Source organism: Corticium candelabrum, chromosome 2, assembly GCF_963422355.1.
Source record: "Corticium candelabrum chromosome 2, ooCorCand1.1, whole genome shotgun sequence".
NCBI lineage: Eukaryota > Metazoa > Porifera > Homoscleromorpha > Homosclerophorida > Plakinidae > Corticium > Corticium candelabrum.
Genome location: NC_085086.1, coordinates 10,479,417 through 10,506,806, shown reverse-complemented (window position 1 = coordinate 10,506,806; position 27,390 = coordinate 10,479,417). Strand labels below are relative to the sequence as shown.

Here is a 27,390-nt window from a genome sequence, read left to right as displayed (position 1 = left end):
AGCCTTGGTGGTGTATACACAGTGCGAATGCAACAGATGGTAAAGCAACACATGCAGTCAACTTGGCAAGTTTAGTCAACTAGTCCATGGTGTTGACCCTTACACGCATGTATAGAGGTGCGTTTTCCAGAGGGCTGTCATAACTCCTTCTATTGCCATTTGCAAATGATTTTAAGTTAACCAATTTAAAAAGAGACTAAGCAGAGCGACATAGATAGACGCAAAAAGCGATAATTTTTTTCCATTCAGAGTTCAATGCAATAAAAAAATTTGTAAATTTTGTAAATGGCCTGGTTTCGCTTAAATTGGCGCGTTATGAGTTGCTCTACTCTATCACAATATTTATCAAATTCTTAGACGGTTACTCTTCTGCTGTTTAGTTGGGGCGCGAAGTGGGAAAGCCGTGAAACAGGTTGTCTCATCCGCTTGTGAATGTGTCGGAAACGTGCGGAACCGTCTTAGAACAGAAGCAGCTAGCCATGCAGTTGCGATGAATGCAGAAAAGAGTCACTTATATCAACAGAAACCGGATTGCTGCTCCGTCAAATAAATTGGCTTCTAGAATCAAGCAATCGGTTGTGACGTTTTTGCTCCGTACAAAAGAGTTGGAATTTTGTTCAGGCTCTTGTGTCTCATTGATTAGCCTGTTTTCTTGCTGAACACTGAGATTTTGTGCTACTTCAAGATGGAGGTTGCCAAGGGTAACAAAAATGAAAACAATGGCGCTAAAAGATGGCGCCAATATCTCATATGGCGCTTAATAGATACTGTGTGACCGGACACACAAAGACACGGAGACAGAGACAAGAAACAGAGGCATAGACAGAGACAGAGATAGACAAGACACAGAAAGAGAAAGACCGACAGACAGACAGACAAACAGACAGACAGACAGACAGACAGACAGACAGACAGACAGACAGACAGACAGACAGACAGACAGACAGACAGACAGTCTTGAAATGCCCCTCGGTTCTGTTGTCCCTGTATGCGAATGCGGCAAAGACATTGATAAAGACGGCTATCATCTTCTCACATGTAAGACCGGCGGTGGGCCAATATGGACTCACGAGACATTGTCTAGTGTTTGGAGCGACTGTCTACAGCATTTGAAGATGTCCCATCAGCGGGAACCAAGGAATCTTTACGTTAATAGCGACGACCGCTCCGACATCGTTGTCTTTGACGCTCAACAGGGTTGTGACATTGAGCTGGACATCTCGGTGGCCCACCCATGGGCACTACATGTGATCTCTCGAGCAGCTCAGGAAGACGGCGCGGCCGCAGCTACCCGTGAGGTCAAGAAATCAGAAAAATACGCTAAAGAAAGGGACGTCTGGGGCCTCCCCTCCAAATGCATCCCATTAGTGTTCGAACACTTCGGACGTTGGGGCTTAGAGGCAGCTTAATTAATTTCTACACCGCCTGTCACTCCAGTCTATAGACGAAGACGGAAGAAAGAACAGTCATGAATTTAAGTTATTGTGGCGTAAATGCATGTCGGTAGCTTTGCAAGGGTGTAATGCTAGCGTAATTAGCAGAAAGTTGGCAAGACTGGGATATTCTTCATTCGCACGTAGTTAAATTATGGCGTCGGCCGTTTGGGCCAGACTAGAATGTAGTAGTGTTGTTCTTTGAAAATATATGTATTGACAGACAGACAGACAGACAGACACACACACAGGCAGACAGACAGATGAATGGAAGCGGTGCTTGCAACCTACAGTTTCTGCAAAGTAGAAGTCATCAACAGAAGAGGAGAGATTTTTCAGGATTCTTTTTGGCGTCAGTCCTATTCGGTCGTATGGAGTCCCCATTTCTGGAATGAACGCTTTTGTTGAGTTGCTTTTCGTCGTATGTTGTTTCCCTGGCTTAAGTTTCTTTGTTGTGATCGTGTTTGCGTTCTATCTTTACTCTTGTGGCTTTAGTGTCTGGGATCATCGCAGCCTTACCTAGCCTTCGTGGTTTAGCGCATTTTCTCCGGATTCTGTCGTCGTCATCTCATCTTCGTCTCATCGTCCATCTTGTGACTTCAGCGTGTGGGATTATCGCAGCCTTACCTTGCCCTCGTGGCCCAGTGCGTCTTCTCCAGATTCTGTCGTCATCATGTCGTCTTCCCTTCGTCTTGTCGTCCATCTTGTGCACGTGACTTCAGTGTCTGGGATCATCGCAGCCTTACCTTGCCCTTGTGGCCTAGTGCGTGTTCTCCAGATTTTGTCGTCATCATCTTGTCTACCTCTTCGTCTTGTCGTCCATTTTGTGACTTCAGCATCTGGGATTATCGCAGCCTTCTCTTGCCCTCGTGGCCTAGTGCGTCTTCTCGGATTCTGTCGTCACCATCTCCTGGTCTTCTTTGGATTCATTACTTCTGACTTGGGTATCTTGTACCTAGCTCTAGAGTCTAGCCTCTCGTATGTAGTTTTCAAGTTTTATGTTGTTACTAGTGTTGGACTTTAGTTATAGTTATGTACTTTGCAGTGATGTGTAATAGTTCCACATTTGAAATATATGTATTGATAGACAGACAGACAGACAGAAAGACAGAAAGACAGACAGACAGAAATACATATATACAGACGGACAGACAGATACACACACACACACACACACACACACACACACACACACACACACACACACACACACACACACACACACACACACACACACACACGCACACACACACACACACACACACACACACACACACACACAATGTGCCTAGATACGTACAAAGTTAGAGTACTTAAAATACTCATTACTTCACAATACTCCTAACGATTCGAAAAACGGGAAAGTCATGAACAGTGCATGTATGTGCTCGGTCATAAACCCATGAAATGCCATGCACGCATTCAAATTTTAGAATAAAAACTCCGGATTTCTCAATATTGTGCACGCATCCATGCTTGTGCTAGATCTAGACTAGCCACGCTGGTTTGGCGCTGTTCATTGAGCTGCAAATCTCGCCTGGGTGCTTCAACATACCTGTGGAGCAATATTTTACACCATTTGTGCACTTATGGATTGAACGAGATCCTGTCACATATTTCAGACTGTGAGAAACACACTTGAAATTGTCTTAAACTAGAATCGCAAGCCGAGACAGCTCGATTTAACTCAACGATCATCTATCTATCTTACAAACGGCAAGACCAGATATACCGGTACTCACAAACGTTTCAGGTCATGTCTTCTCCGAGACCGCGTTCATTTGCAAAGGTCGCTTCTCTCGCACACATGCCCAATGCCCATGTCCTCTAAGTAATGAGTAAAACCGGTCAAGCAGTTGCCTTTCGCCTGCCGTTTGCAAATTGTCTTCTTGCTGTTTACGCAATCGTTGTGTCTTCTCCCTCCTCTCCTGCCCTTGCTTTTGCACTTTTTGCGAATGCAAGCGTCGGCCTTTCTTTTTATGCAATTGGGGTCGGCTCGGTCAGTATACTTGGGCCACTCTTCGATCAGCGAGTTGTGATCTAAAACGAACTTTGAGCTCTCCAGTCCCATGACGTGATATGTCTCTTCAACTTTGAGATTGACTTTACTATAGCAGACGTCTCGCATCCAGAATAGAATGCGATTGCTGGTAGGATGCGTTCCGGGTTTGATGACCTAAAGGAGGAACGCGTTTTAGTTGACAATTCATGTCACGCGCAATACGCGTGTACGCTGTATACATACACAATGTACGAGCTGTCTATGCATACCTGTTGAAGGTCACATCTTATTTGATACCAGGCGTCTTTCTGGACTATCTTTGTCACTCGAACTTTGAATGCTAAACAAAAGTTGAAACTTTTGTAAGTTGTTACGTGACGAGTTGAAACAGTTTTTGTGAGTTATTCACGTGAACAAAAAACTATGTATAAATTTATTTATTATATTTTTATATTAATAATCTCAACTAAATGAGAAAGTTTAATCTAGTAATCTATCTGTTGGAAGTACAAATAATAAATGTAGATAATATAAATAAATAATATATATACAGACATTAGGTAAAACGTTAATTAAAATAAGTTAAGTTTTAGTATATGCATATTAAGTTGACCATAAATTACATTAAATATTTAAAAATACAATACAGACACAATGTGTAGATTTTGTTCTCTACCGTAGTGATGATGATTGCAGGCCTGGCATATTCTGTTCTTGATTGGTCCCAGTTTTGGGCAACGACCTGGAATCACGCGTTACTTTAGTCATCACTGACATGAAATAGGTAGTGCGATTACCTGCTGCACATACGCACAACGTTGCTGAGTTTTTGGAGCAGCCGAGCAACGTCAGCGTCTCGTCCTTGTTGTCGACTGAGTACGGCACAGCACAGTACGCACCTGGATACATGTAAATGGGTAGAGACGGCTTTGCGCGATGGACGCTGATGGGTTTGAACATTTACGTTACCTCGCTCTTCGTCTTTATAGACTTTAGCAAAGACTGGGGTGCGAGACTGAACGGACAACTTTTCAAGTAGTTTGAAATGGATGCACAAATCTGTCTTTGAAGGCACCTGCAACATGTCAATAGTGTATACAGACAATGACATACTGATAGAGTTTTTCTAATACAAGCAGTGTAGTCAGCTATGCCACCAGTTGTATGGATCACTGGAAGAACCAGGTAGGTAAGCAGGATACAGTATGGAAATCGATTAAAGATGGAGACTGGTATCTTGAGTTACTGTTTGACTGGCATGAAAATTTTGTGGTGTGTGTGTGTGTCAGTTAAGTGCGAAGAATATATTACACAATACAAGTCACTATCAGAGGCTCTTTAGAAGAGGCACGTTACAACTGGATCAGAAAGAAGACTGACAATGCACGCATTCAAAAAATTATAGAGCATCATAAATTTGTACAGAAAAAATTCTGCAAAGCAGTACAATAGACACAAAGTTAGAGAAAACCATTTACACCATCGTGTATAAATCAAGTTTTGTTACCTGTTTGAGATGGAAGAACACAGTAGAATCATAATTTTCATAGCTTTCCAAACCAAGTTGATCTCCCATTTTGAGTAAGATCTTAAAGAGTCTCACAATACTAGGTCATTCCAAAATGGTGTTGAACTGATTAAGACTTACTTCATCAAGACAACGTTTGTCCTTCGTATTCCCCATAGTTGCTTCATCACAAGGAGAGTATCCTGTAGGGATCTTAACTTCGACGGTCACAGAATTGGCAGAGACAGTTAACTGATGCCTAATTACATTTAAAATTGATAAATGCTTAATTAGTAGATTTTTTAGTATGTACATGAATACCTTATGCATAATGAAACTAGAACTTGCTTTTCGTTTTCTGTTGAATTATTAAGGTTGCTGGTATTTACTGTAAAGGTAAAGTGGCACTTCTCGTTATTGTATTTGATCGTGTTGTAGCTCAGCTTAACCTACAAAGTTAGTAGAAAGAGTGAAGGCACTTAATGCAGTTAATGACGTGAAATTTCGGAAAGGGTGTGACCTGCATGAATCCCACTCCATTTCCTGTCGTTGTGACTTTCAGCAAACCTTCTGATGGAATCTTTACAAACGATCATGTATGAGTAGAGTAGTCGTCTACATTTTTCACGATTGGTTACTTTAAACGATTGTTCCACGTCTCTGTTGCTGTCATCCACTTTCACTGTGTTTGCAAACGAGTCGTTGACAACAGACGATTTCACTTTGAGATTTCGCTGCTGCTGTAACACTCTTGAAAAGGCAGTCAAGCATTCCTGCGTCCAGTAAGTACTCTAGAAATATCAAATGACAAACACCAAACAATAATTTGTGAGATAGTTAATATCAATTGTGATTTTTACTTCCGTTGATGGAAGCTCCAGGTTCGTGTTGCGAACACTGCTCAACCAACGAGCGACTGGCCTAGCTTCTTCAATATCTCCCTTTGCTACGTATGCGCACAACATGATGGCTGTTGTCGTGATCGCTCTAGAGGTAGCAACATCATCAGCATCGGGTTCGTCTGACCAAAATCTCCTGCCTTTTCCTAGTAAGAAAACACGGAGGTAGTAAGTAAGAGTTTAGTGAAATGGTGAACTCAACGTGTTTGGGCTGCCTTGCACATGTCAACGCGGAGAATTTCCCGAAAGGTTTCGTTACAACAGTTGTCGCCATTTTGTGGCAGACAGGCGAGCGTCATGGCATAAAACACCCAAGAGCGCGTGTAATCGTCGGCATCTCTTCTCCAGCGTCTAAAGCTGTTGATGATCCGATGATTAGAGCAGCAGATACAGTTGTCAGAACCCTGAAACGCATTGCTATCACTCTCGAGTTGTGTAGGAATGGAGAGACATACCGATTTAGGACAGAAGACTTTGCGACTTATTTTCCCGGAAAATGAGGCGATGGCATGAGCAGCTAATGAGACTATGTTGAAATTCTGCAAATAGACGTTTTAGCTTTGGGTATACCGTACAATAGTGAACACCATACTACTAGAAGTGCACGAGAGATGACTAAGGGTTTACTTCTGCATGAACAGTGCTACAAAACGTAGTGTTTCTAGACTAAAACTTGGTTTAATTATTGGTATTTCCGGTTTAATAATTGAGTCTTAACGAATCACGATATTTGTGGAAACATGCATGCAGAGTGTCTCTAAGCATTGAGTATGACCTTTGCAAACTGCGACTAAATGCTATACTTGTCTGTAATTCTTGAGATTTAGTTTACTCAACATACAGGTAGTAGGATCATGTAGCAAAATTTTTGCCTTTCTAGCAGCTAAGCTAAAGCACATTGCTAGTTGTCATTTGGCGTTGATTATGTCTCACTCTCTGAAAGCTACAGCAATCAGAATGCTTATTGTCTTTTCATTACAAAAACAATAATGAAAGAATAATTTAAATTTATTAATTAGATTTTGTTGATGTTGCTAATAGATGCAAAATTACAAAAATTAATTAATAAATATTTCTCTAATTAGATTTTACTTAGGGACGACTCCTCGAAAGAAGACCGTCAAATTACCGAAACGGCCGTTTGCATTGTGATTCGGAACGTAGTCTTCATGCACGGTTTCGTGGCGATCGGCCCGGCAGTTTTGGCGTGATTGATGTTACAGACAGACAGACAGACCGATCAGAATTTTTGCAGATATAGAGATATAGAGATATATCACCATCTACAGTTGGTAAGTCCCAGAATATACGTATCCCTAACTCGAATATTAAAGATAAAGCAATTGACCAGCTGTTAGTTGACGTCGATATAGATCCTACTGTTTGAAGATTGAAGCAAAGAAGTTGCTCATTGGCTTTCTCATTAATTAAACGAACAATAAAGCTATAAACTTTGTAATTGAATTGCCGCTGATTTTGTCTATAGAGGTGACCTTATTACAAGCAATGAATAGAAAGTTTTACGTATCTGTAACAACAGATTTTATGCCTTACCATGTCTGATTCCTGGTCTTCTAATATGCAGCTATCTTTCATTCGACTGGCTACGACATCTTTGGCGTCCTCCAAAATTTTCTTGTCGACAAATACAAACTCTGAAGCAGACGTCAGTATTGTCAACGTTGTAGCCATAAAGTAGGTTGAAGATTGAGACCAGTACGCTCGATAACTTCCATTTTTGTTCTGCTGATCGATGACATTTTGAAAGGCTAGGCATATTAGTACGTTATGTTGGCATGTTAGTTGCTGCAGGTTTCTTCACTTACTTTGTTTAGTAGCTGAGAGTAGATCTCTGTACTGTGACGATCCGTCTTTACCCATAAATTTCATGTATCGGAGGTTTGCGACGCTGATTCCGAGAGCGAACACTGTTTGCTCGTTGGTGTCGCTTGGAAGACCCTGAAGCTGCTTTGCGCGGGGTGATCTGATCTTTGCGTTCTGCAGGTAACTGCCTGCATGCACATGTGTTTGATATAACCAGTTTACGTCATTTCAAAATAAAGTGTATTTTGCTAATACAAAATCATTGATTAATTAATGTACTTCGAGACTGTAAGACCTAGTCGGGCCGGTCGGGCCAAGGCGAGAACGATTATAGTAGGCGACTTCTAATACAACTACAGCTGGTAAACGTCCATTGATATTAATTTATATCCCAGGATTACTGTTTACGTATACTTGCAAGGTACTGTTTCGGTATACTTGTTTGTTTAGTTACAGTTTAGTTGCTAGTATTTTCTGTCTTAATCTTTGCAAATTTCGTGCCATTTACATCCAGGACACTTACTACTTAAAACCAAAATTTTGGTCATTAGTAAGCAAAAAATTACTACGCAACAAGTTGATATCTCTAATGTGAGGTAAGTAAAACATCTCTATTTTTCTTAAATATTTAGACAAAATTTATTAATTTACGAAATTAAATAAATTAAATCAATGCAAAACCTGTAATAGTGACAAATGCTTGGTCGGACTCCGGGACGACATCTTCTGGTAAAACAAGACGGAAATAGTTGTCTTGTGCTTTGCCATTTTCGACTTTGCTTACATTAGTTCTACGATAAACTAGACGAATAAGGCAGCGAGACTTCTGTAATTGAGCGGTGCATGACAATGTATCTATGCATAGTTCTTACTTCCAGTAAGAGGGCATGTCTCACAGTTGTCTCCCCATCCGTGTGGAGTCCAATAAAAATTTCTGACGTCACAGCATTCATCTTTGGTCATTCTTGCACCGTTGTGTGTTCGAGCGGAGCAACTTCGACTGTCAAAACAGGTTTGTTCAAGCTCTGGATCAGGAGCTAGAAACGAGACAGTCAATAAACGTTTCAAAATGTCATTATTTTTGCAACCTGAGCGACAGCGCTGTCTTCTTGGAAAGTTTAGATCTGCGCATGAATGACAGTTTAATTAATTAGAGAATATTGTTACTTTGCTGTTACATTGTGACCTTGTGGGTCTAACTCAACCGTGAATAGCTGGTCGATCCTGATTCCTTCCGGCTTGTGTAGGAAAAGAAAGAACAAACAAAGAAACTTGTCAGTATATTTGACTAGTCAAACTCATTCTGCGACTCGAACTTGCGTATAGTTTTAAAAATTAATAATCGAAATGAAACCAATACATTAAAATGTTAGAAACTGAAACAAAGAGAATTTATTGAATTATTAATGTTTAATTTAATGGAGTTAATCTGCGCGTACAGGTGGGCTAATAATACCACGTAATCATGCTATAGCGAGTAGTTCGAGCTTTGACGCATGCGCAAACTCGGGTAATGAAATTCGCAATTTGGCAGAGCTTAATTTTCCCAATGGCAGGTCTGTTGGAAACCAGTGCATCCATTTAAAAATTAAAATTGTATGTTAACATTATATTTTTTATTTTTGGCTTTAATTTATATATTAAAATAGTAAAAATTTTAATTGTATTTAATTGTTTTCTTTTCTATTTTATACACTTTGATTTTATATTAAAATATTAATAATTCAAATTGTATACTTATTTTATTTTTTATTTCTTATTTTGAAACTTTAATCTTATTAAAATTTTATTAAAAATTAAATTGTATGCTATTTTTTTATTTCTACTGTTATCTGTATATTAAAATACTAATAATTAGATTGTAAGTTAATATTTATTTTTATTAAAATATTAGAAATTGAAATTTGTTAAAGTTTTTATTTTTACTGTGATTTTTATATTGAAATATAATAAATTAAATTATATGTATTTTTATCTTTTTTATTTTTATACTTTAATTATATATTTAATATTAAAAATTGAAATTGTATGTTAATTTATTTTATATTTTTTTATTAGGAAACTGTTGGACAATCAACAGAAAAGGCAAGGAGTAAATCCGGTTTGATAATCAGACCGGCTAATTTATAGACATACAGATTGCAAACGCGACATTCCGATTTATAACCAGGTAACTTCTTTGTGCGGCTAACCGGCCGCTTTACATTTTGCAATCTGGAAGAAAGCCTGACTTCTAACTTTTAATGTTAACAAATAGTATAAATGTTGAATGTAATATTGGTATATTCGGATTAATTAACAATCTGTCCGGTTACAATAGACTGTCATGTACAGTATTTTTAGTTGGGAGGGGTCTGAACATGAAAGTACAAAGTCAGCATTACAATCTGTTAACTATAACTAAATGATTGACAATTTCAAATATTGTCAAGCTGCCAGTTCCTCCAAGTTTGGGGTGCACAAGCTCCTTTAGCCCCACAGCCTCTCAGCCTCAACTGAGCAAACGGAGACGAGAGACAATCAAACTTATCAAACTTACTTCAACTTTAAGATGGTAAACAACTTCATCTGTCCCCATAGTGGTAAGCAGTCGTACAGTCAAGCGATGAGTTCCCAAATCCAACGGCACAACATGGATAACAATGGGATGGGAGGACGTTCCCTTTGGAATTAACTCTCTCGTAATGAATTGTGTACTTCCCACTCCTGCACTCGTACAAATGCTTTCCGGTATGTTCAACAGCTGCACTAGAGCCTTCGTCAAAAAATTCAACGAGTTACTGTTAGATTATACTTCTATGGCATAGGAGTACGTATCTCACATATAAGTCATTTCCATTAAAGTTGTACGCGAGACAAACAATTGATATTTGTTCTAGACGCCGAGCGGAAAATGGCATTCGACACTCAATGAAGACTGATTTGTATGCTCGAAGTGTTTTGGGTTTTGCCACTCCAAATCCGCTGCTTGATAGACTCATTCCTTGCAATATCCAGCTCGTAATGGAGTCGGGAACGTTAACGGTCGTTCTCAAAATGCCATTTTGGCTGAAGAGGTAAAACAGTGAATAGAACGAAATGGACTTCTGTCTGTTTGTTATTCTCAACATCAATACTTATACTACCATACAGTAAATATCAGTAAAAGGCACCATAGCTAAAAATAGACAGTTCTCGAGCCATGAGTCGAGTTACACAAGTCACATGTCTGTCTAACTGTCAGTCTGCCTGTCTGTCTGTCTGTCTTTCTTTACCTCTGTCTGTCTGTCTGTCTGTCTGTCTGTCTGTCTGTCTGTCTGTCTGTCTGTCTGTCTGTCTGTCTGTCTGTCTGTCTGTCTGTCTGTCTGTTATTCTCAACATCAGTACTTACACTACAATACACTAAATGTCAGTAAAAAGGCACCATAGCTAAAAATAGACAGTTCTCGAGTCATGGGTCGAGTTACACAAGTCACATGTCTGTCTAACTGTCAGTCTGCTTGTCTTTCTTTACCTCTGTCTGTCTGCCTGTCTGTCTGTCTGTCTGTCTGTCTGTCTGTCTGTCTCTCTGTATGTTTGTCGGACAATGGTAGTTCTGACAAACATGATCACTATTAGAGGCTACAATAAATGTCTCAGAGTCTGTCGGTTGGTCACACAGTCTCTCCATCTATCTGTCTATCTGTCTGTCTGTATGTATGTATGTATGTACAAGTGTCGATCATTCAATCAGTCTGCGTGCCTGTCCGCCATCCATCCGCCTGTCTGTTTGTTCGTTTGTCCGTCCGTGCGACTCCAACTTACCACCATATATTGATTATGTTATGATAGGTATGATACAAACCTACAATATGACAGATGCATATGGTAGGTTTGTAAGTCAAAATTTTATAAAAAAATTATTGAAATTTATTGAAATTTAATAAAAAATATAAAACATTTGTTGTTATAACTTTTATTTGGTGTGACCCTTGCAAGATTCGCAAATTTGAAGAATAAGTGTAAACTTAAAAATATCAATTACAAGGTACACACTTACTCGCTGGTAAATGTCTTGTCCACAAGCCAGACGTGAGGAAAATATGATCTCCGAATAACTAAAAGTTCATTCCAACAATAGGTGCAGTGTGGGAAAATTACCAGATCTGTTTATCCCGGGCCCCTAGAAACATGGAATTGATACCTCCCGAACGCACGTGAGGAGGTGAAGACACTGGTGCATTCTAACAGTTAGAATGAGTGCTAAAATACGTTGGAACGAGCAGCTTTCGGAATATTACATATGTAGACTTCACCCCAGTCTGACATGGCCCATCTTATTCTAACTAAAGAGTAGATGTAATCAACTTAATTGCATTCGTTAGAAAACATTAGACAGCCAATTAATTTTCCAGAGTTACAAGCGAACTCAATTCAGATCTTTAGGAGACATCCGCACCTACTTTCGTCAGTATCATTTCTGCAGCTATTCTAGAATGCCATCACTAGCTTGCAAATGAGTGTTTCCATTGTGTTTAGCAGACATCAGTAAACTAGTTACGCAAATTCAATTTCCCATTTTGCCCACTACAGCCCAAGCTGACAAAGTCCACAACCACAATCCCCACACTGCACCCATTGTTGGAATGGACTTACGTTCGTCTTCAATAGGATAGTTACCAACTACTTCGATTCCACATTCTCTTTTACCTAATGAGCAAATCACTTCTTTACCAATTCATACAGTTTAGAACAAATTTGCGTGCAAACCTGGGCAGTATTCAACCAATTTCTCTAAACAATCGTCCGTGAGGACACACCTGAAACTCAATGAATGTACTCTTGTCTGTCCTTCAACTAGTGTTTCAAGCGCACTGTTACAGAGAGTGTTTAACATTTCTTCTTGCTTGTTAATTGTTAGATTTTCTATCTCGTTTCTTAGTTTTGCTTCGAGTGACACTACAAAACGTGTGCAGCATTCTGCAACGGAATACAGTACATACGATGGGCTTTAGCCGCTGTAAAGCCTTTAGAAATACAGGATTTTTACTGTCGTTCTCGTTTTCTTGAGCGTTTTGTTTTCTGCGAGTTTGTTGTCCCGGGCATCTTGTGTCTACATCAATATATTTTATATTTTTATGTACGGAGTATTAAATGAAAATGGGATTGTCTGACCTGCTCTCTCTGTTGTGGTGAAATCGAGATTAGTAAGGACAGACAATCCAATAGCCTAAACCAGAACGACATTTGAGTGTACTGTGTGTGTGCGTGTGTGTGTGTGTGTGTGTGTGTGTGTGTGTGTGTGTGTGTGTGTGTGCGCTTGCTTGCTTGCTTGCTTGCGTGCGTTCATGGTGCGTGTGAAGTATTTGCATATTCTGACTGACATTGAACAATCCCTCAGAATTGAAATCTTCTACTGGACATGATATGTCAAAATCTTTCAAGTGATCAAATACCTGTAATGCAATACATAATTAGATTTTAGTGTATAGAACTATATATATATATATATATATATATATATATATATATATATATATATATATATGACATTGGCAATCTTGCCTGTTCACGCGTAAGTTTATTCTTGTTGTTCAGTGCATACATATCACTGTCGACTGCCAAAAGAACTACGTCTGAATTTGGTTCTGTGCGAACTTCCAAAGTAACCGTTGAGCCGGGAGATACTGCAGTCATCTGTGGCCGTATTTCTATCTGTTGCAAATATGCATATTAATTAACATAATCGTAAAGTATCTAGACAACAGAGAGTCACAAACATAAAGTCACGTAACTAAAATAACCATTATGAGAGTATACATAACATAAGTGCCTATACACTTGCAACTGAAGTTGTTTTTTACATTTTCTCTTCCACAGACACGCGCGCATGAGCCTTATGAATTGTCACAGGAATTTATCTGCCATTTTTCTTTTAAGCGCGCTACTTGTAAAATATATCTAAAATCGTGTAAAGCAACCGTTGTTTCACGTGACTGCAAAGTCCATAACATCGATAGAATAGTTTGTAGCCGTCAAAGGTAGGTAAAGGATACGGGTCATACGTCGCTCCTGGTTACGCAACTTTAGGTTCCTATATAAGATAGGGCCCATGGAAAGCGATCGATTTCGCGTTGGCAGATACAGGCGAATTGACCTGGCAATTGAAAACATAGAAACTAGGCTGTTCTGGTAATGAGCGGTTTTATGAACGTTTGCCTGCGGTTCGTTCTTTGATCCATGTACGCGTACTAGTGCCTGAAGGTAAGCTATACCGGAAAGGGGAAGTCACATTCCTAAGTGTGACAGATATCGTCCCCCAGACATCCGCCGAAAGAAGGGCGGATTCAGGAATTTTTGAATGAGGGGGTCACCTGGTAGCAGTTATTTATAGCATTACTAATTTTCTCTTTTCTAGTGAAATTATATGAAATTATTAAACCACGCCTATTGCAAAAAGGGTGTTGAAACCCCCTAAATACCCCTGGATCTGGCACTGGAATGTGAGTCAATCCCTAGAATATATCAACGCTAAGTCACGTGGCCAATTCACGTGGCTTTACAAAGTTATGTTTCTATGGCTAAAAGCTGAAATGACTCCAAATAATGTGCATAATTCCTGTATAATACTGCAATTATTTAAAGTCTGTGATGACTGTGGCTCACTTTATTTGAAAAATCTGGCTCCACTTGGACGGCTAGAACGTCGGCGCTAATGCTATCGCAGCTCTGATCGTAGTAGTAGCCAATCAAGTGAAACTTTTCTGACCAATGCGGTTCAATGAATAAACAGAGTGTGTTAAATCCTTTAGATAATGACGACGTAGTCGAGTGCTGAATTAGTCCGTGAGAAAAGACGAGGAACGTCATGTCAATCTATGTCAATACGATAATGTCTGTCGCATTCTTAAAAAATTTGTAGACACTGCAAACCTTCTTCTGAGTTAGTTCTGTTACAATAATTTCAAATTGACAGACATTGCCGACCTACAGATAAAGCAAAGAATTTATTGAATACGTCACAACTCGGTACAAACGTCATGATATTTGGATTATAGTAAACAGTGTGTGTGTGTGTGTGTGTGTGTGTGTGTGTTGGGGGGGGGGGGTACGTGCGTGAGGGCTCTCAACTAACAAAAGCCTAGACTCCAATTTCGCACACAGAGTACATCTGGACTTTCCAACGTCTATTTCTAGTTTCAGTGTAGTATGCCCCAACTGTCTTGATCACAAGAAAATTACTCATCTCTGGTGTCCTTGATACATTCATCTTAGATTCTGATACTTGACAAACACGCGCAAAGTTTAAGTTGTACGTGATATGGTAAAGTTTCACAATTCTGTACTAATCAGTACCTTTATCATTGCACTGTCTGTTGGTCCTAACTTAATTGTAAACTGACTGCTAGGATTGGTACAAGTAGGTTCAAATGGTAAGTAAACAAACTCGGTGATCACTTGTTCTCCGGCAGGTTTTACCTTCCAAGAGATCAGCATTCAATAACGCGTTCATTAATTCAATCGATATGGTTAGCATGTACTTGGCAAGTCATGTTTGTTGAATTTCTGTTCGTGTTGAGAGTTAGCTTGGCAAAGCCATTGTTATCAGAGATAGACGTATACTTTTGACCGAACTGATCACTAAAATTCAAATTGATTCCCGCTGCTGGATGACCATTAGGATACGTCACTTTTACCTTTAAAACAGATATAACAAAATTGAATTGATTCTTAATAAGGGGAATGACTTACACTTGACTCAAGCGGCATGCCAGGTGTGTAAAACGGCTTTGAGCGGTCAAACTCGATTCTGTATGGGCTGCATGTGAATGTAGCCGTCATATCCGTCTTCGTGAATCTCACTCCACTTCCTCGTTCGGTCACTGTTGCTCGTATCCACAATCTCTTGCCGAAAGGGAAGACTCCGTAACCGGAGTTTGGAATCGTTAAGTTCTTGCTTCCGTGGTCGTTCGGTAACTGCAATGTCAGACGCAATAAGGTACAGATGAAAGAGTTACTTACTAGATTGACATGTAGGCAAACAATTATTACAAGAAAGTGAGTGGTTTTACGGAAGACCGAGATTTTGGACTTGCTTATCCACACACCGAGCTCTACTGCCACATATCCAAGTAGCACTTTGTCAAACGTATACCTGAATGACAAAACGGACTATGTAGTATTATTGTTATTACTAGAATAAAAATTAGCCACGAATGAAGCTGGGAAAATGACGCACTTGGCTTGAACAGATAATTCAATGTGCTGATTCCTTTTCAGCACGTAGAGTGGAGGAGTAATCTTAACATCAAACTGTGGAAGAACTGTTACAGGAAAAGGTCATCTTGATGCCTAACACGCAAATTTAGCATGTACCGTAATCTTTCACTTTAAAATTGAATCGTGAGGTCAAATTTTTCTAAACACATTTAATAAAATAACTAATTTATTGTCAACAAAATTTAAATTTGTACTTTGAATCCATATTTAGCTAGGATGGTCCAATCTCCAATGACAGGATTGATTCCCAGTTGTATCTTTCTTCTGGTGATTTCTACATCGAATACATAGAGATATTATTGTTTTTCATTAGCAGCAAACTTAGTGACAGATTTTATGACTTTGTTCTTGAGCTGAATTGATTTCAGTTCGATCCACAGTCACATTTCTAGGGTCCTGTCTCACAAAAACCGTACTAATACAATTCCACTTGATGTATTCCCGTCACTGCCTTACCAGAATGTCTACTACAACCTGCAGCAATCGCAACCAATTATCATCATTTTGCTCATTAGTAAAAGAAAATGCAAAAGTTACGTTTTCCAAAGGTTTTGAAACGAGTCGACTGTTGACTGTAATGATTCTGATATTGACTGCAAGAGATTTTGTATTACCAGAAAAATTGTTTACAATTTTTACTGTTAAGGGCTAAGTTTATTGCCTTCATCATTTCTTATGTAGACCGGTTTGTCTGTTTGCACGAGGACCGAAAACGACTTCAACGAGAGCGCAACTCGCTTGCGTTTGTTGAACGGAAACCTTCGACTCGTCGACTTCGCGCGCACGTACACGTGTTGAGGTGTCGGTGATAGATTCTTTAGCGCTTCTTGAAGAACCCGGATAGAAACCTGAACGGATTCACCTGCCCAGACAACGGAATAACGGTTCTTAAACAACAACACTTATCAGCCCCATTTATTTCTGTTTCTTTTTGTAATTATGAGAACTATCAGTGAAAGGTAGCATACTCTTGAGCATTATACGTTAATGCAAATGTATGGCAAACTATTGTCTTGTGCATTTTCGTGCATTTAGACAAATCTGCAAGGAATACGAGTAGGTCTAGAGTACAGGAATGGCCTTTGAAGGTCATAGATGTGCGTTACGGTCGCAGGATGCGGTAAGTGTAAGTGAGAGTCCCTACCTTGTTGTCCTGACACTTGTACTGCTGTTCCCGAATAGATCTTCGTTCTATCCTCCAGCTCGACGCTGACTTTCACACCGACATTCTTTCGGACGTCATTGTATAACGTGACGATCACTTTGTGTTCAATGCCCACTTGGAGAACGCTTGGCGTTATGAAAACAAATCTGCGCCACAAACTAGTAACTAGCTGCTCTGTAGTTTCATCAGCAACACAACGTTTCACCTCCTGGATTGACAAAGAGAGATAAGGGCATAGAAGAAAAAGAGAAAAGAGAGCAACTTGCCCATGGTTTGCAGACCGGGGCTCAATACGAGATTGACAATATCAGACAAAAGGCGGCACCGTCCGGCGTTAAGGCGAGGCTACAAACCGACAATGAGGTTGTTTGATCGGATGACGGATGTGATGTGTGACTGACAATGTGGTTTGCATGGTGATCGTTGCAGCAATATGCAGTACAGCAACAAGGAAATCGAACTCAGCATAATGTGAAACAAGATCAGAAAGTCTAAACTGACTATACTAACAAAATTATTTGGTTAGGGAACGATAACTACAGAGAGGTATTCTACTGTGGCCAGTAATTAAGTAAGTCTTCTTTAGTGTTAGACATTGTAGCCGTTTGGCTCACGCCTTGGCGAGTTGCACTCGTCTAGGAGACTTCTAGTAAAAACCACAGATACCAATTCCAAGTATTGACCGTCACTGGTATTGCTAATGATACTAACAATGCAATAGTTGTAACACTCTGTCTTATCATATCAGCAAGCTTGACATGGATCGATAGTTTCCGTATACCGAATTTCCGCTACAATCTAGAGAGGTGTGGTAGCCACAAAATAATATGACGCATATATATTATCCTATAATAAACACTTGGAAAGAAACGTCTTACTCTGAACAAATGGCTGGAAATCTTGCGTACAAGTCAGATTACGCATTAAATTGAACAAGAAATACCTATTGACGAACATGAGGCATATTACCTCACAAGAGGAAGACAGACGTGGTCAAAGAAATACAGCAGAACGGAGACAATACCCGAGTTCAGCCCAACGGACAAACACCAAAGGAAATGTGGCTATTGTCGACTCGAGCATGCACCCAAGAAAGAAGATTGCCCAGCAAAAGGTAAGACTTGCATGAAATGCAAGAAGAAGGGACATTATACATTATCCTAGAGTCTGTCTGTCAAAGACATCGGACACACACACACACACACACACACACACACACACACACACACACACGCACACACACACACACACACACACACACACACACACACACACACACACACACAGAAACAGAAGGTAAATATGTAGATGAACAAAATAAGGTAGAGTATGTTGCACTCAATCACATCGCCACATCAAGAACGACTAATGCCAATGCCACGTTTGAAGTTAAAGACACGTCAATAGAATCATATTTCAAATGAATACTGGAGCTTCTTGCAACGTCTTATCATGGCAAGACTACATTCTAGTGACAGGAGACAAGCAGACGAGGAAGCTAGCACAATAAAACAAAGATAACACTCTGAGAATTAGCAGAGATACTGTTACAGAGAAATGGACACACCTACAAGGTACGTCTACTTGTAAAACCGGGTTCAGCTACATCATTACTCGGTCTCAAGTCCAGCCAACAGCTAGGAATAGTGGTCATCGTTGACAGTGACCACTTGCATATGGTGACCCAGCTACCAGTTTTATCAAGAACGACAGTTAACAGCAAGGATACGGATCAGTCAAGCAACGAAACAAGCAACGATCCTTTCCTACTAGAGTTCAGTACCGTATTTGAAGGACTATGCAACTGCCAGTTTCATTCCACTAGATAACAATACAGTACTTATAGCTCATGCACCTCGTAGTGCACCAGTGGCACTGAGAGATGCCATCAGAGATGAGTTGGACAGAATGAACCTACACAGAACAGCGGGTAGAGTTCGTATTGGATCATGGAACCATTTGGGTAAACGTAAAGCAGTTTCCACCCCCTACGCTCGTGACCAGTACAGAGATCTCTCTTCTGTCGTAGTCAATTGCTGCACTCGAATGCTCTGCAGACATGCTCTATCTTTCCTCTACCTTTTCCTATTTATCTATACGAATGTTCATTTGCTTTGATTCTTAGAACGTGCGGTTGTCGATTTGTTTTCTTAAGTTGCATCTGCTTGTCATGCGTATGTTTTCAAATTTACATAAGTTAACCAAAAGTATAGTGCATGCATAATGCTGCAGTTATTTGATTGAAACCATCCCACTTGGAAATCCCGCCAGCAGATGCTTGCAGCCATTGCTTCAAAGCTATCAAGAGATGACTGCAAGTGCATGTAGTTAGTGCACTGAAGTTAACTGTCTATATCCATCATGCTCTTTTACTAAATGACTATTGATTGGTATTAATAAGGTGTTCTTACAACTAGGAGATGCGAGTGTCACCCCAATTTGCTGATAACAAAGCTGGCAAAGGCAAGCAAGCGTTGTTGGTGTATACACAGTGCGAATGCCAACAAACAGTAATAGCAACACGTGCAGTCAATTTGACACGGTAAGTCAACTAGTCCCTTGTATTGACCTTGCACGCATGTAAAGAGGTGCGTTGTAACAGAAGGCTGTCATAATACATTCTAGTGCCATTTTCTAATGATTCTTAAGAAAGTAAACATATTCTCCAAACTGCATAGAAACGCTCCTTACTAGTCAATATGCTGTCGTTCTGTACAAGCGCAAATTTGATATGCAGTGATGTGAAGTCGCTGCACCTCCATTCAAAATCGGTGTCCAGCTGCTTGGATTAAAGTTAAGATTTATGACACCTTGTCTAAAAGAAAATACTTACCATTCATGATTGACAGGCCGTGCCCTATCAGGCCGTATGCAGTAACGCAAAGGTGATAGCAACTGTGACTGTTTCATTTTGGTTCTCCAAATTTGTCGTTCACCGTTCTAAACTGACTTCACACAGATGGGCTAATCCAAGGTCCCCTTACCGCGCCTCAAATTGTACTGTCCCTTTACACACTGCGTAATGACGTGTGGTTTACACCAGACACGTAACGTGCAGTACACGTGTACACAGTCCTACACACTTTCTGCTTACTTTCCATTGTATGTAAGGGTGACATTTAGTGATCGTTTAGTAAGGAGATATGGCAGAAAGTAGGCGGGGTGATCCCAGACTCTCTCGCGCCTGGAATTGTCATACGGGCAGCGGACAAGACTTATGGCGAGAGAGTCTAGGGACGAGGCTATAAAGTACGGTAGTCAAACAAACACGCCATTGCATCATCATGTGGGTATTCCTTCCTGGTGATGAGCCTCCTACGTAAACACGGTGCAGTGAGATAAGCTACACGCATATGTAGGTAATTTGTTCTGTCCCTCGCTTGCATGAAACTAGTAGTTAACTTGTAATTATTTGCTTAATTGATACTAAATCAATCTACGACGAACACAACCTTTTTCGTCGTACTTTGCTTACTAGTCGCGGTTTGTCAGGCAAAATTGCTTCCGCTGCTTTTCAGTACATCATTGTGGTCTAGCGAGGTGTTGAGTCAACCGCGAGCCTTCACACTTCCTGCTCTTTTTGCACTAACAACTAGCGTCATCACTGTCACCCTCAACGTCATCAATTGTCTCGTAACTTCAAAATCAAATTAGCGTTAGAACTAATCCAATAGACGTACCACACGGGATGCTATGAACATTGTTTGGTGTTTGTGCCATATCCAACATTTGCAGACAACTGAAGCATGTCGATAAGGTAAGTCTATGGAGTGTTGGTGTCGGGTGTCGCCTAGGCTTGCAGTCTGAGATCTACAATTGGCGGAGTGATGACCTTCTACGTAGTTCTCATGCGGCCATTAGCGCTAGCGTTTGCGTGCAGACTAGACTGTATAGCAAAAAGTGCGCAATGATAAGGGAAGGGGTTGATCTCGACATAAAATTACGGTCACAAGGGTCAACTTGAAGCTTCCAGGGCTATTCTTTCCCAAAAAGATGTATTTTCATACTTGAAGACTTCTCGAAGCGTAGACGGCAGTTTCATGTCAAGATCAACCCCTTGCATGAACTGCAAGTTGGCGATAACTGCTTCTGGAAAGAAAAGAGTCAGACTCACTTTTTCGCATTTCTTTCTTGGACCTGGAGATAAAGTACATGTATTCAACGGCCACTCAACGAAGCTTAAACCCATTGTCACTTACATGCAAGGAGATATCCCAGCAGATGTTGTGTCATCAGGGAACGCTATGACAGTAGAGGTTGTTACAGACGGCTGTGGACCGAATCCTTTGATAAAGGCTTCCGTTAGAGCCATCGGTAATGCTAGCTACATGTTAGTGACAAAGGTTAATTAATCTATATCTTTTAGATTGTGGAGGTTTGATGTACTTGAAATCTGGAATGGCTAATTCAAAACACATTCAATCTCCTAACTTCCCTAGAAACTACCCGAATAATTTAGACTGCTTATGGATGTTTGTTAGCAGTGCGGATTCATTGCTATCAGCAAACATCAATCTCAAATATGTTAGCACTGCAGAATCACGAGACAAGTTAATCATTCAAGACTCTTTACAAGTGTCTGTACAAGGTGACCAAGCGATGGAGTACTACGGTACAAAAGCAACAAGATACAAAACTGCAAATAACTTGCAAGCTCGTGTTGGAAACCGCAAAACAATGGGAACATTATATGAGGGGAAGTTCTAGCCTTCATTGCATTACAACATGTAGCATGCAACTGAAACTCGATCGGCAAACAAATTACAAAGCCCAGGGCAAGTGAGGGACAGTATTGATTATAGAAGTTTCCCGTCTCCATTATTCAGTCTCTCACTGGAGCTGTACACAGCGTTTACATGTGCTGCGTAGGCTCACCGACCGGAACTGACTTCCAACCAGATGTTGCGCCGGGTCGTACCATTCGTTTTCGCCGAAGATTACATCATAATGTACTAGTAGACGGGCTGCCGTGTTTTCAGTCGCTCAGCAGGCAATATGCTAGAGCTATTTGATGCGAGTCTGCAAAACCTTCAGAATTTAAAGGTAAGAGAGATGACAGTCCGGACCGTTGTCCTCATTGTGGTCGTGGTAACCACACTAGATAGCGGTTTGACAAAGACCTTGGACTGCAGTCACCAGAGCAAGTGTTCGTCATGTGAATGTGCCGGTAAGTTTATGGCTACACAACAGAATGAGTTTGAACTGTTTCATCCTACAGTCTACTGGGCTTGCTGTGCACGACTTCTTGTACTGCGTCGTTGATATATACATATGTATTACGCATACTATGCACTGTATGTACTTTATTATGAAGATAGCTGTTTTGTAATAGCTGTAGAAAAGTGTGGAGGGCAGATTTACTCTGCAGGCAAGCCAGTAAGATTTCCTAGTACCCAGCAAGTGTCTTCCTGCATGAAATGCAAGTGGTTGATAGTTGTATCTCCCAAGAAAAAAGTCAAACTCACCTTACGTATCTCTCTTGGACCTGGAGATAAATTGCATGTATCCGACGGTTATTCAAATAAGTCTCCACTCATTGCTACTTACGAAGAAGGTTTCAGCTCTGTTGACATTGTTTCATCTGGAAGCTCAATGACGGTTGTGGTTACTACAGACGGCTGTGGATCAAATTCCATAGTATCAGCGTCTTTTAAACCTCTTGATAATGCAAGCTGTAGTATTACTGACAATCTAAGCTATAACTAAATTTATAAATCTTGACTTTAGATTGTGGGAGTCTGTTTTATATAAAGCCAAGAAAGACTAATTCAAAGCAGATTCGATCTTCTAACTTTCCCGAGGAATATCCGAATTCATTAGACTGTCTGTGGATGTTTGTTAGCAGTGGACCTTCATTGCTATCAGCAAAGGTCAACATCAAATTTGTCAGTACTGCAGGATCAGGAGATAAGCTGATCATACGAAACTCTCTGAAAGTGTTCAGTCAGAACGCACGAGTGTATAGTGGGAAGAAAGCGACAAGAAGCGAACTGTTGAGAATTAAGGACACAGCTGGATTTACTATTCAATTTTCGTCTTATCATAAAAAGAGAGGCAATGGATTTTTGCTGAATATTGTCGCTCTTTCGAAAGGTAACTACCTACAGCAGGTACAATTACTGTTCTCGTAACAGTTCTGTTTGCGCAGGTATTTATTGTTCGTTTCCAAAACTTCTTAAACATGGTCTAGTAAATGTAGTAAATTTTGGCAAGACTGCAAAATACTCTTGCTGTGATGGTTACGAACTGGTTGAAGTTGAAGAGCGATTATGTACAAACAGTGAATGGGCGCCACCAGTCAATCCTTCATGCAAACGTAATCGAATTTTAATTTGCCCATTTTCTTTATTGCTTGCATGATTTATGAATTTTTTTGTAGCCGTAATGTTTTGCACTTTGCCGTCCAATACGGAAGTCTCCAGCGGTTCTACCATTGTGGGTATTGGAGAGGAAGTAAATATATATTGCTCAAAGGGATATAAGCTTTCAAATTCGCTGCAATCATTGCCAGCATTGTGCGGGTGCAGAGGAAAGTGGAACATAACTACCGACCGACCACTTTGTGGAATCGGTAAAGAGTGACATATTTAGTGTGTGCACGTGTGTGAGGATGTGTGGCTGTGTTGCGCCTTTAGACGTACTGAGCTGTAACTTGTTTGTTAGGTGTAGACTACTGTCATGATTGTGGCACAACTGATTTTCCAACCTGTAGACACAGGGAAAATGGAGTGTGTTTTTCAGAAAAAGGTGCTTGGCCTTGGGTAGCAGCAATTTACAAGAAAACTTCAAACAACCAAGTTTTCCACTGCGAAGGCGCTCTTATCAGTGACTGCTATATTCTGACTGATGCTCATTGCGCTAGTGGCTTTAAGCATGACAATCTAACGGTCGTCCTCGGCGACACGGAGCGTTATGTTAAAGAATACAGCGAGAAAACATTTGCTGTTGATAAAATTCACATCCATAGTAGCTATAAACACGAGAGTGGGAGTTTAGACTATGATATCGCTCTGTTACAATTGAAATGCAATGTGTCTTGTTCTCCATACGTCCGAAAGTCTGTTTGGCCACCAGAGAGGACTTTGGCTACTACCAAGCAAGAACGAGCTGCAATGTAGCAGAATGGGGAGCTAATGAAAAGAGAGAACTAGGCGCAAAACGTAATCCTAAAACTACCAGCTTGAAAGAATTGCATCTTCCGATTGCAGACAAAACCGCTTGTTTAGACAGTACATCGGATTATCTCAAGCATGACATTACAAACTACACTGTTTGCGCAAGAGACGGCACCGGTAATAATGATGCTTGGGATAGTGATTCTGGAGGACCTCTGTTTTGCAAGTGCGAGAATGATGAAGAAATCGGTCCCGACAGCTATGTCATTGTGGGAATAGTCAGCTGGGGAGAAGGATGTGGACAGCCTGGAAAATACGGGGTATTTATGCACTTGCTCAACTTAATGGATTGGGTTCGGACAGTGTTGGAAATAAACAAATGCAAGCAATCGTTCAACGAAGAAAAGAAAGAACAGTGTCGTAACCCTGCAGTTAGCTTGGTTTGACGTTAACATGCAACATTTGAGCTATATTTCTCCTGAACGTCAATGTTTGTGTTGTTAAGCTTTAGAGTAACATTAGTTGGGCATTTCAATATGATGGCTCCTTAGTATATTTTGTGACAATGATTGCACATAAAATTGCAAGTACAGACATCATAACTCTAATTTTGCTGATTTCTTTTAATGTCTTCAAATTTGTGAAAAATAACAAACATCATACTTGTTCCCACTGTTTTCGTAAAACAGAGTTGTGTTAATTAAACTTTTGTCTGTTCGGACGTAATTTTTAGTGCAAGCGCATTATCGTTATCGTAGATGCTAGGTTGGGAGCAAAAAATTACTTATGTCATATATGCATTTAGAGTACGTACCAATTTAGATAAACGAAGCCAAATATTAAAAAATATCTAAAAATCAGTGAAAATGCAAAAGTTTAAAAACTAGAAATAGATATAATTCATCATTTAGAAATACTCGTTTACGGTATATTTAGTAGTAAAACCGGTTTCAGATTTTTATGGTATGTCGCATTGCATTCGAAAGTCAACAGTACGGCATACGGAAGTTAAGTCAATGGTACCGCATACGGGAGCCAATGGTACCGCATACGGGAGTCAATAGTAGCGCATACGGGAGACAACGGTACCGCATGCGCGAGTCAATGGTGTCGCATATGGGAGTCAATGGTACCACATACAAGAGTCAATAGAACCGCATAAAAGTCCATGTACTGCATAGAGCGATGATGGTACCGCATGATGGAGTCAATGGTACCGCATACGCGAGTCAATGGTGTCGCATATTGGAGTCAATGCTACATCATATTGGAGTCGATGATACCACATACGGGAGTCAATAGTACCGCATGAAAGTCCATGTACTGCATAGAACGGTCATGGTACCGCATGCAGGAGTAAATGGTATAGCATACGGGAGGCTATGTTACCGCACATGCATTCAATGGTACCGCAATTGGGAGTCAATGGTACCACATACAAAAGACAATGGTACCGCAAACGCGAGTCAATGGCACCGCATACGGGAGTCAATGGCACCGCCTAAGGGAATCAATGGTATAGCATATGTAAGTAAATTATACCGCATGCGGCAGTCAATGGTACCGTATAAGGGAGGCAATGGTACTGAAACGGAAGGCAATGGTACCGCATACGGGAGTCAATGGTACATAATACGCGAGTCAATGGTACCGTATGCGAAACAATTTCTATGTAACTACCACAGGCATACCTGTGAACTTTTGAAAAGCCAAGTACGTAAAGCAATTCAAATAGTAACCACAATAACGCAGATTAATAATTACTGTTTGACAACGCCCACTTCCCAATGAAACAATACCGAACTACGCGCCACAGAATCATCAATAACCCAGATGTTTTTTACAATAATATTTTTGTGAACAGAGCGTATATAAAGTTGCAACTCCTGCCTTTTATCAGAACACTGAAGTAAGTACATACACGTATCTTTTCCAACCGCATAAAAAACTTTACTTGCTAGTCAATATGATGTCGATCTGTACAGGTGCAAATCTGATATGCAGTGACGTAACGTCGCTGGACCTCCATTCAAAATTGGAGTCCAGCTGCTTGGATTGTAGTTAACATTTATGAGACCTTGTCTAAAAGGCCATACTTACCATTGACGAGACATGGCCTCATCGGTCCCGTATGCAGTGACGTACTGTGATAACAACTGCAACTGTGTTATAATTTGTTTCGCCAAATTTGTGGTTCACTGTTCTAAAGGCCTGTCCACACTGGCAACTGGATCGCGATCCGATCGCGATCGGTTGAATCCAATTAGAAATAGTGGGCGTTACCTTCACGTACGCTACGCGTGTAGTCGGAACATCTAGCACTCCTCACTCTTTTTTGTTCTCGCTCACCTTACGTCGCTGTATCAACGCTTTCTACAAGTAAAGAAACCACACATACACATCGGTCATCAGTCACGTGATAGCAAAATTAGGCGGAGATATCGTTTTCAAAGTGCAGTGTGGACGCTCGCTATCCCGATCGGATCGCGATCGGATCGCGATCGGCAGGATCGCGATCCATTCTGGTCTAGTGTGGACAGGCCTTAGACTGACTTCACTCATATGGGCTATTCCAAGGTCGCCTTACCGCGCCTCAAATTTGACTGTCAATTTTTGCACTGCGTAATGAGGTGTGGTTTGCATCCGTCACGCAACGTGCATTCATTGCAATACACGTGCACACTGCACTACACACTTCCTGTTTACTTTCCATTGTATGTAATTGCTAGTGCAAAAAGAGCAGGAAGTGTGCAGGCTCGCGGTTGTCTCAACACCTCGCTAGAGCACAATGATGTACTGAAAAGCGGCGGAAGCATTTTACCTGCCAAACCGCGACTAGTAGACAGAGTACGACGGAAAAGGTTATGTGTTCGTCGTGAATTGATTTAGCGTTAGGCAAATAATTACACGCTAGCCACTAGTTTCATGCAAGCGAGGGACAGAACAAATGTGAAAGTTTCCTGTCCACAAATGCGTGTAGGTTATCTCACTGCACCGCGTCTACGTAGGAGGCTTACCACCAGGAAGCAACACCCACATGATGATGCAATGGCATGTTTGTTTGACTACCGTACTATAAAAGATAAGTCCAGTACACGGTTGCCGTGTTTTAAAACGTCTAGCAGACGACAGGCGAGAGCTATTGTGTGCAAGCCTTCAGATCATCAGAGACTCGAGAGATGATGACAGTTCTCACCGTTCTTCTCA

General features: G+C 40.6%; 3 protein-coding genes across 4 annotated transcripts in view; 2 read left to right on the top strand and 1 right to left on the bottom strand.

Moving 5' to 3' along the window:
• Positions 1-3,027: 3,027 nt before the first annotated feature.
• LOC134198139 (A.superbus venom factor 1-like) lies at positions 3,028-17,371 on the bottom strand. 2 transcript variants are annotated; one of them, XM_062667477.1, is made up of 43 exons: positions 17,274-17,371; positions 17,048-17,214; positions 16,565-16,765; positions 16,441-16,496; positions 16,360-16,377; positions 16,245-16,299; positions 16,098-16,177; positions 16,000-16,042; positions 15,863-15,947; positions 15,676-15,778; positions 15,376-15,600; positions 15,165-15,320; positions 14,980-15,102; positions 14,557-14,610; positions 14,290-14,499; positions 13,189-13,338; positions 13,008-13,079; positions 12,799-12,853; positions 12,674-12,736; positions 12,394-12,603; positions 12,280-12,333; positions 11,684-11,741; positions 10,488-10,713; positions 10,205-10,420; positions 8,852-8,903; positions 8,754-8,789; positions 8,538-8,702; positions 8,347-8,466; positions 7,668-7,853; positions 7,396-7,610; positions 6,297-6,380; positions 6,044-6,245; positions 5,803-5,987; positions 5,581-5,733; positions 5,463-5,522; positions 5,264-5,391; positions 5,084-5,201; positions 4,943-5,023; positions 4,405-4,510; positions 4,233-4,334; positions 4,112-4,177; positions 3,705-3,775; positions 3,028-3,609 (listed from the first exon to the last, which is right to left on the bottom strand). In XM_062667477.1, exons 1-43 carry the CDS (start codon positions 17,336-17,338, stop codon positions 3,211-3,213), a joined length of 5,274 nt encoding a protein of 1,757 aa, XP_062523461.1. In that variant the 5' UTR covers positions 17,339-17,371; the 3' UTR covers positions 3,028-3,210. The 2 variants fall into 2 exon arrangements, with proteins under 2 accessions (XP_062523461.1, XP_062523460.1); XM_062667476.1 differs by having other exon boundaries at positions 15,376-15,778.
• Positions 17,372-23,529: 6,158 nt separating this feature from the next.
• LOC134176117 (serine protease 30-like) lies at positions 23,530-24,798 on the top strand. The gene is made up of 2 exons (XM_062642796.1): positions 23,530-23,639; positions 23,732-24,798. Exon 2 carries the CDS (start codon positions 24,093-24,095, stop codon positions 24,627-24,629), a length of 537 nt encoding a protein of 178 aa, XP_062498780.1. The 5' UTR covers positions 23,530-23,639; positions 23,732-24,092; the 3' UTR covers positions 24,630-24,798.
• Positions 24,799-27,296: 2,498 nt separating this feature from the next.
• Positions 27,297-27,390, top strand: part of LOC134176536 (complement C2-like) — a 5,853-nt gene continuing 5,759 nt past the window's right edge. Inside the window, exon 1 of the mRNA XM_062643205.1 lies at positions 27,297-27,390. This exon is cut by the window's right edge and continues 90 nt beyond it. Within this exon, the coding sequence (XP_062499189.1) occupies positions 27,363-27,390 (28 nt within the window). The 5' untranslated portion in view covers positions 27,297-27,362.

What these genes read in the sequence shown, in the direction of transcription:
- LOC134198139 (XM_062667476.1), bottom strand. Translation starts at nt 17,338, where the DNA reads ATGGGCAAGTTGCTCTCTTTTCTCTTTTTCTTCTATGCCCTTATCTCT. An exon ending in TTTTAAAGTGAAAGATTACG is followed by an intron (nt 15,948 to 15,999) that starts GTACATGCTAAA and finishes TTCCTGTAACAG; the next exon opens with TTCTTCCACAGTTTGATGTT. An exon ending in TGTTCTTCCATCTCAAACAG is followed by an intron (nt 4,511 to 4,942) that starts GTAACAAAACTT and finishes GACATGTTGCAG; the next exon opens with GTGCCTTCAAAGACAGATTT.
- LOC134176117 (XM_062642796.1), top strand. Translation starts at nt 24,093, where the DNA reads ATGCAATGTGTCTTGTTCTCCATACGTCCGAAAGTCTGTTTGGCCACC.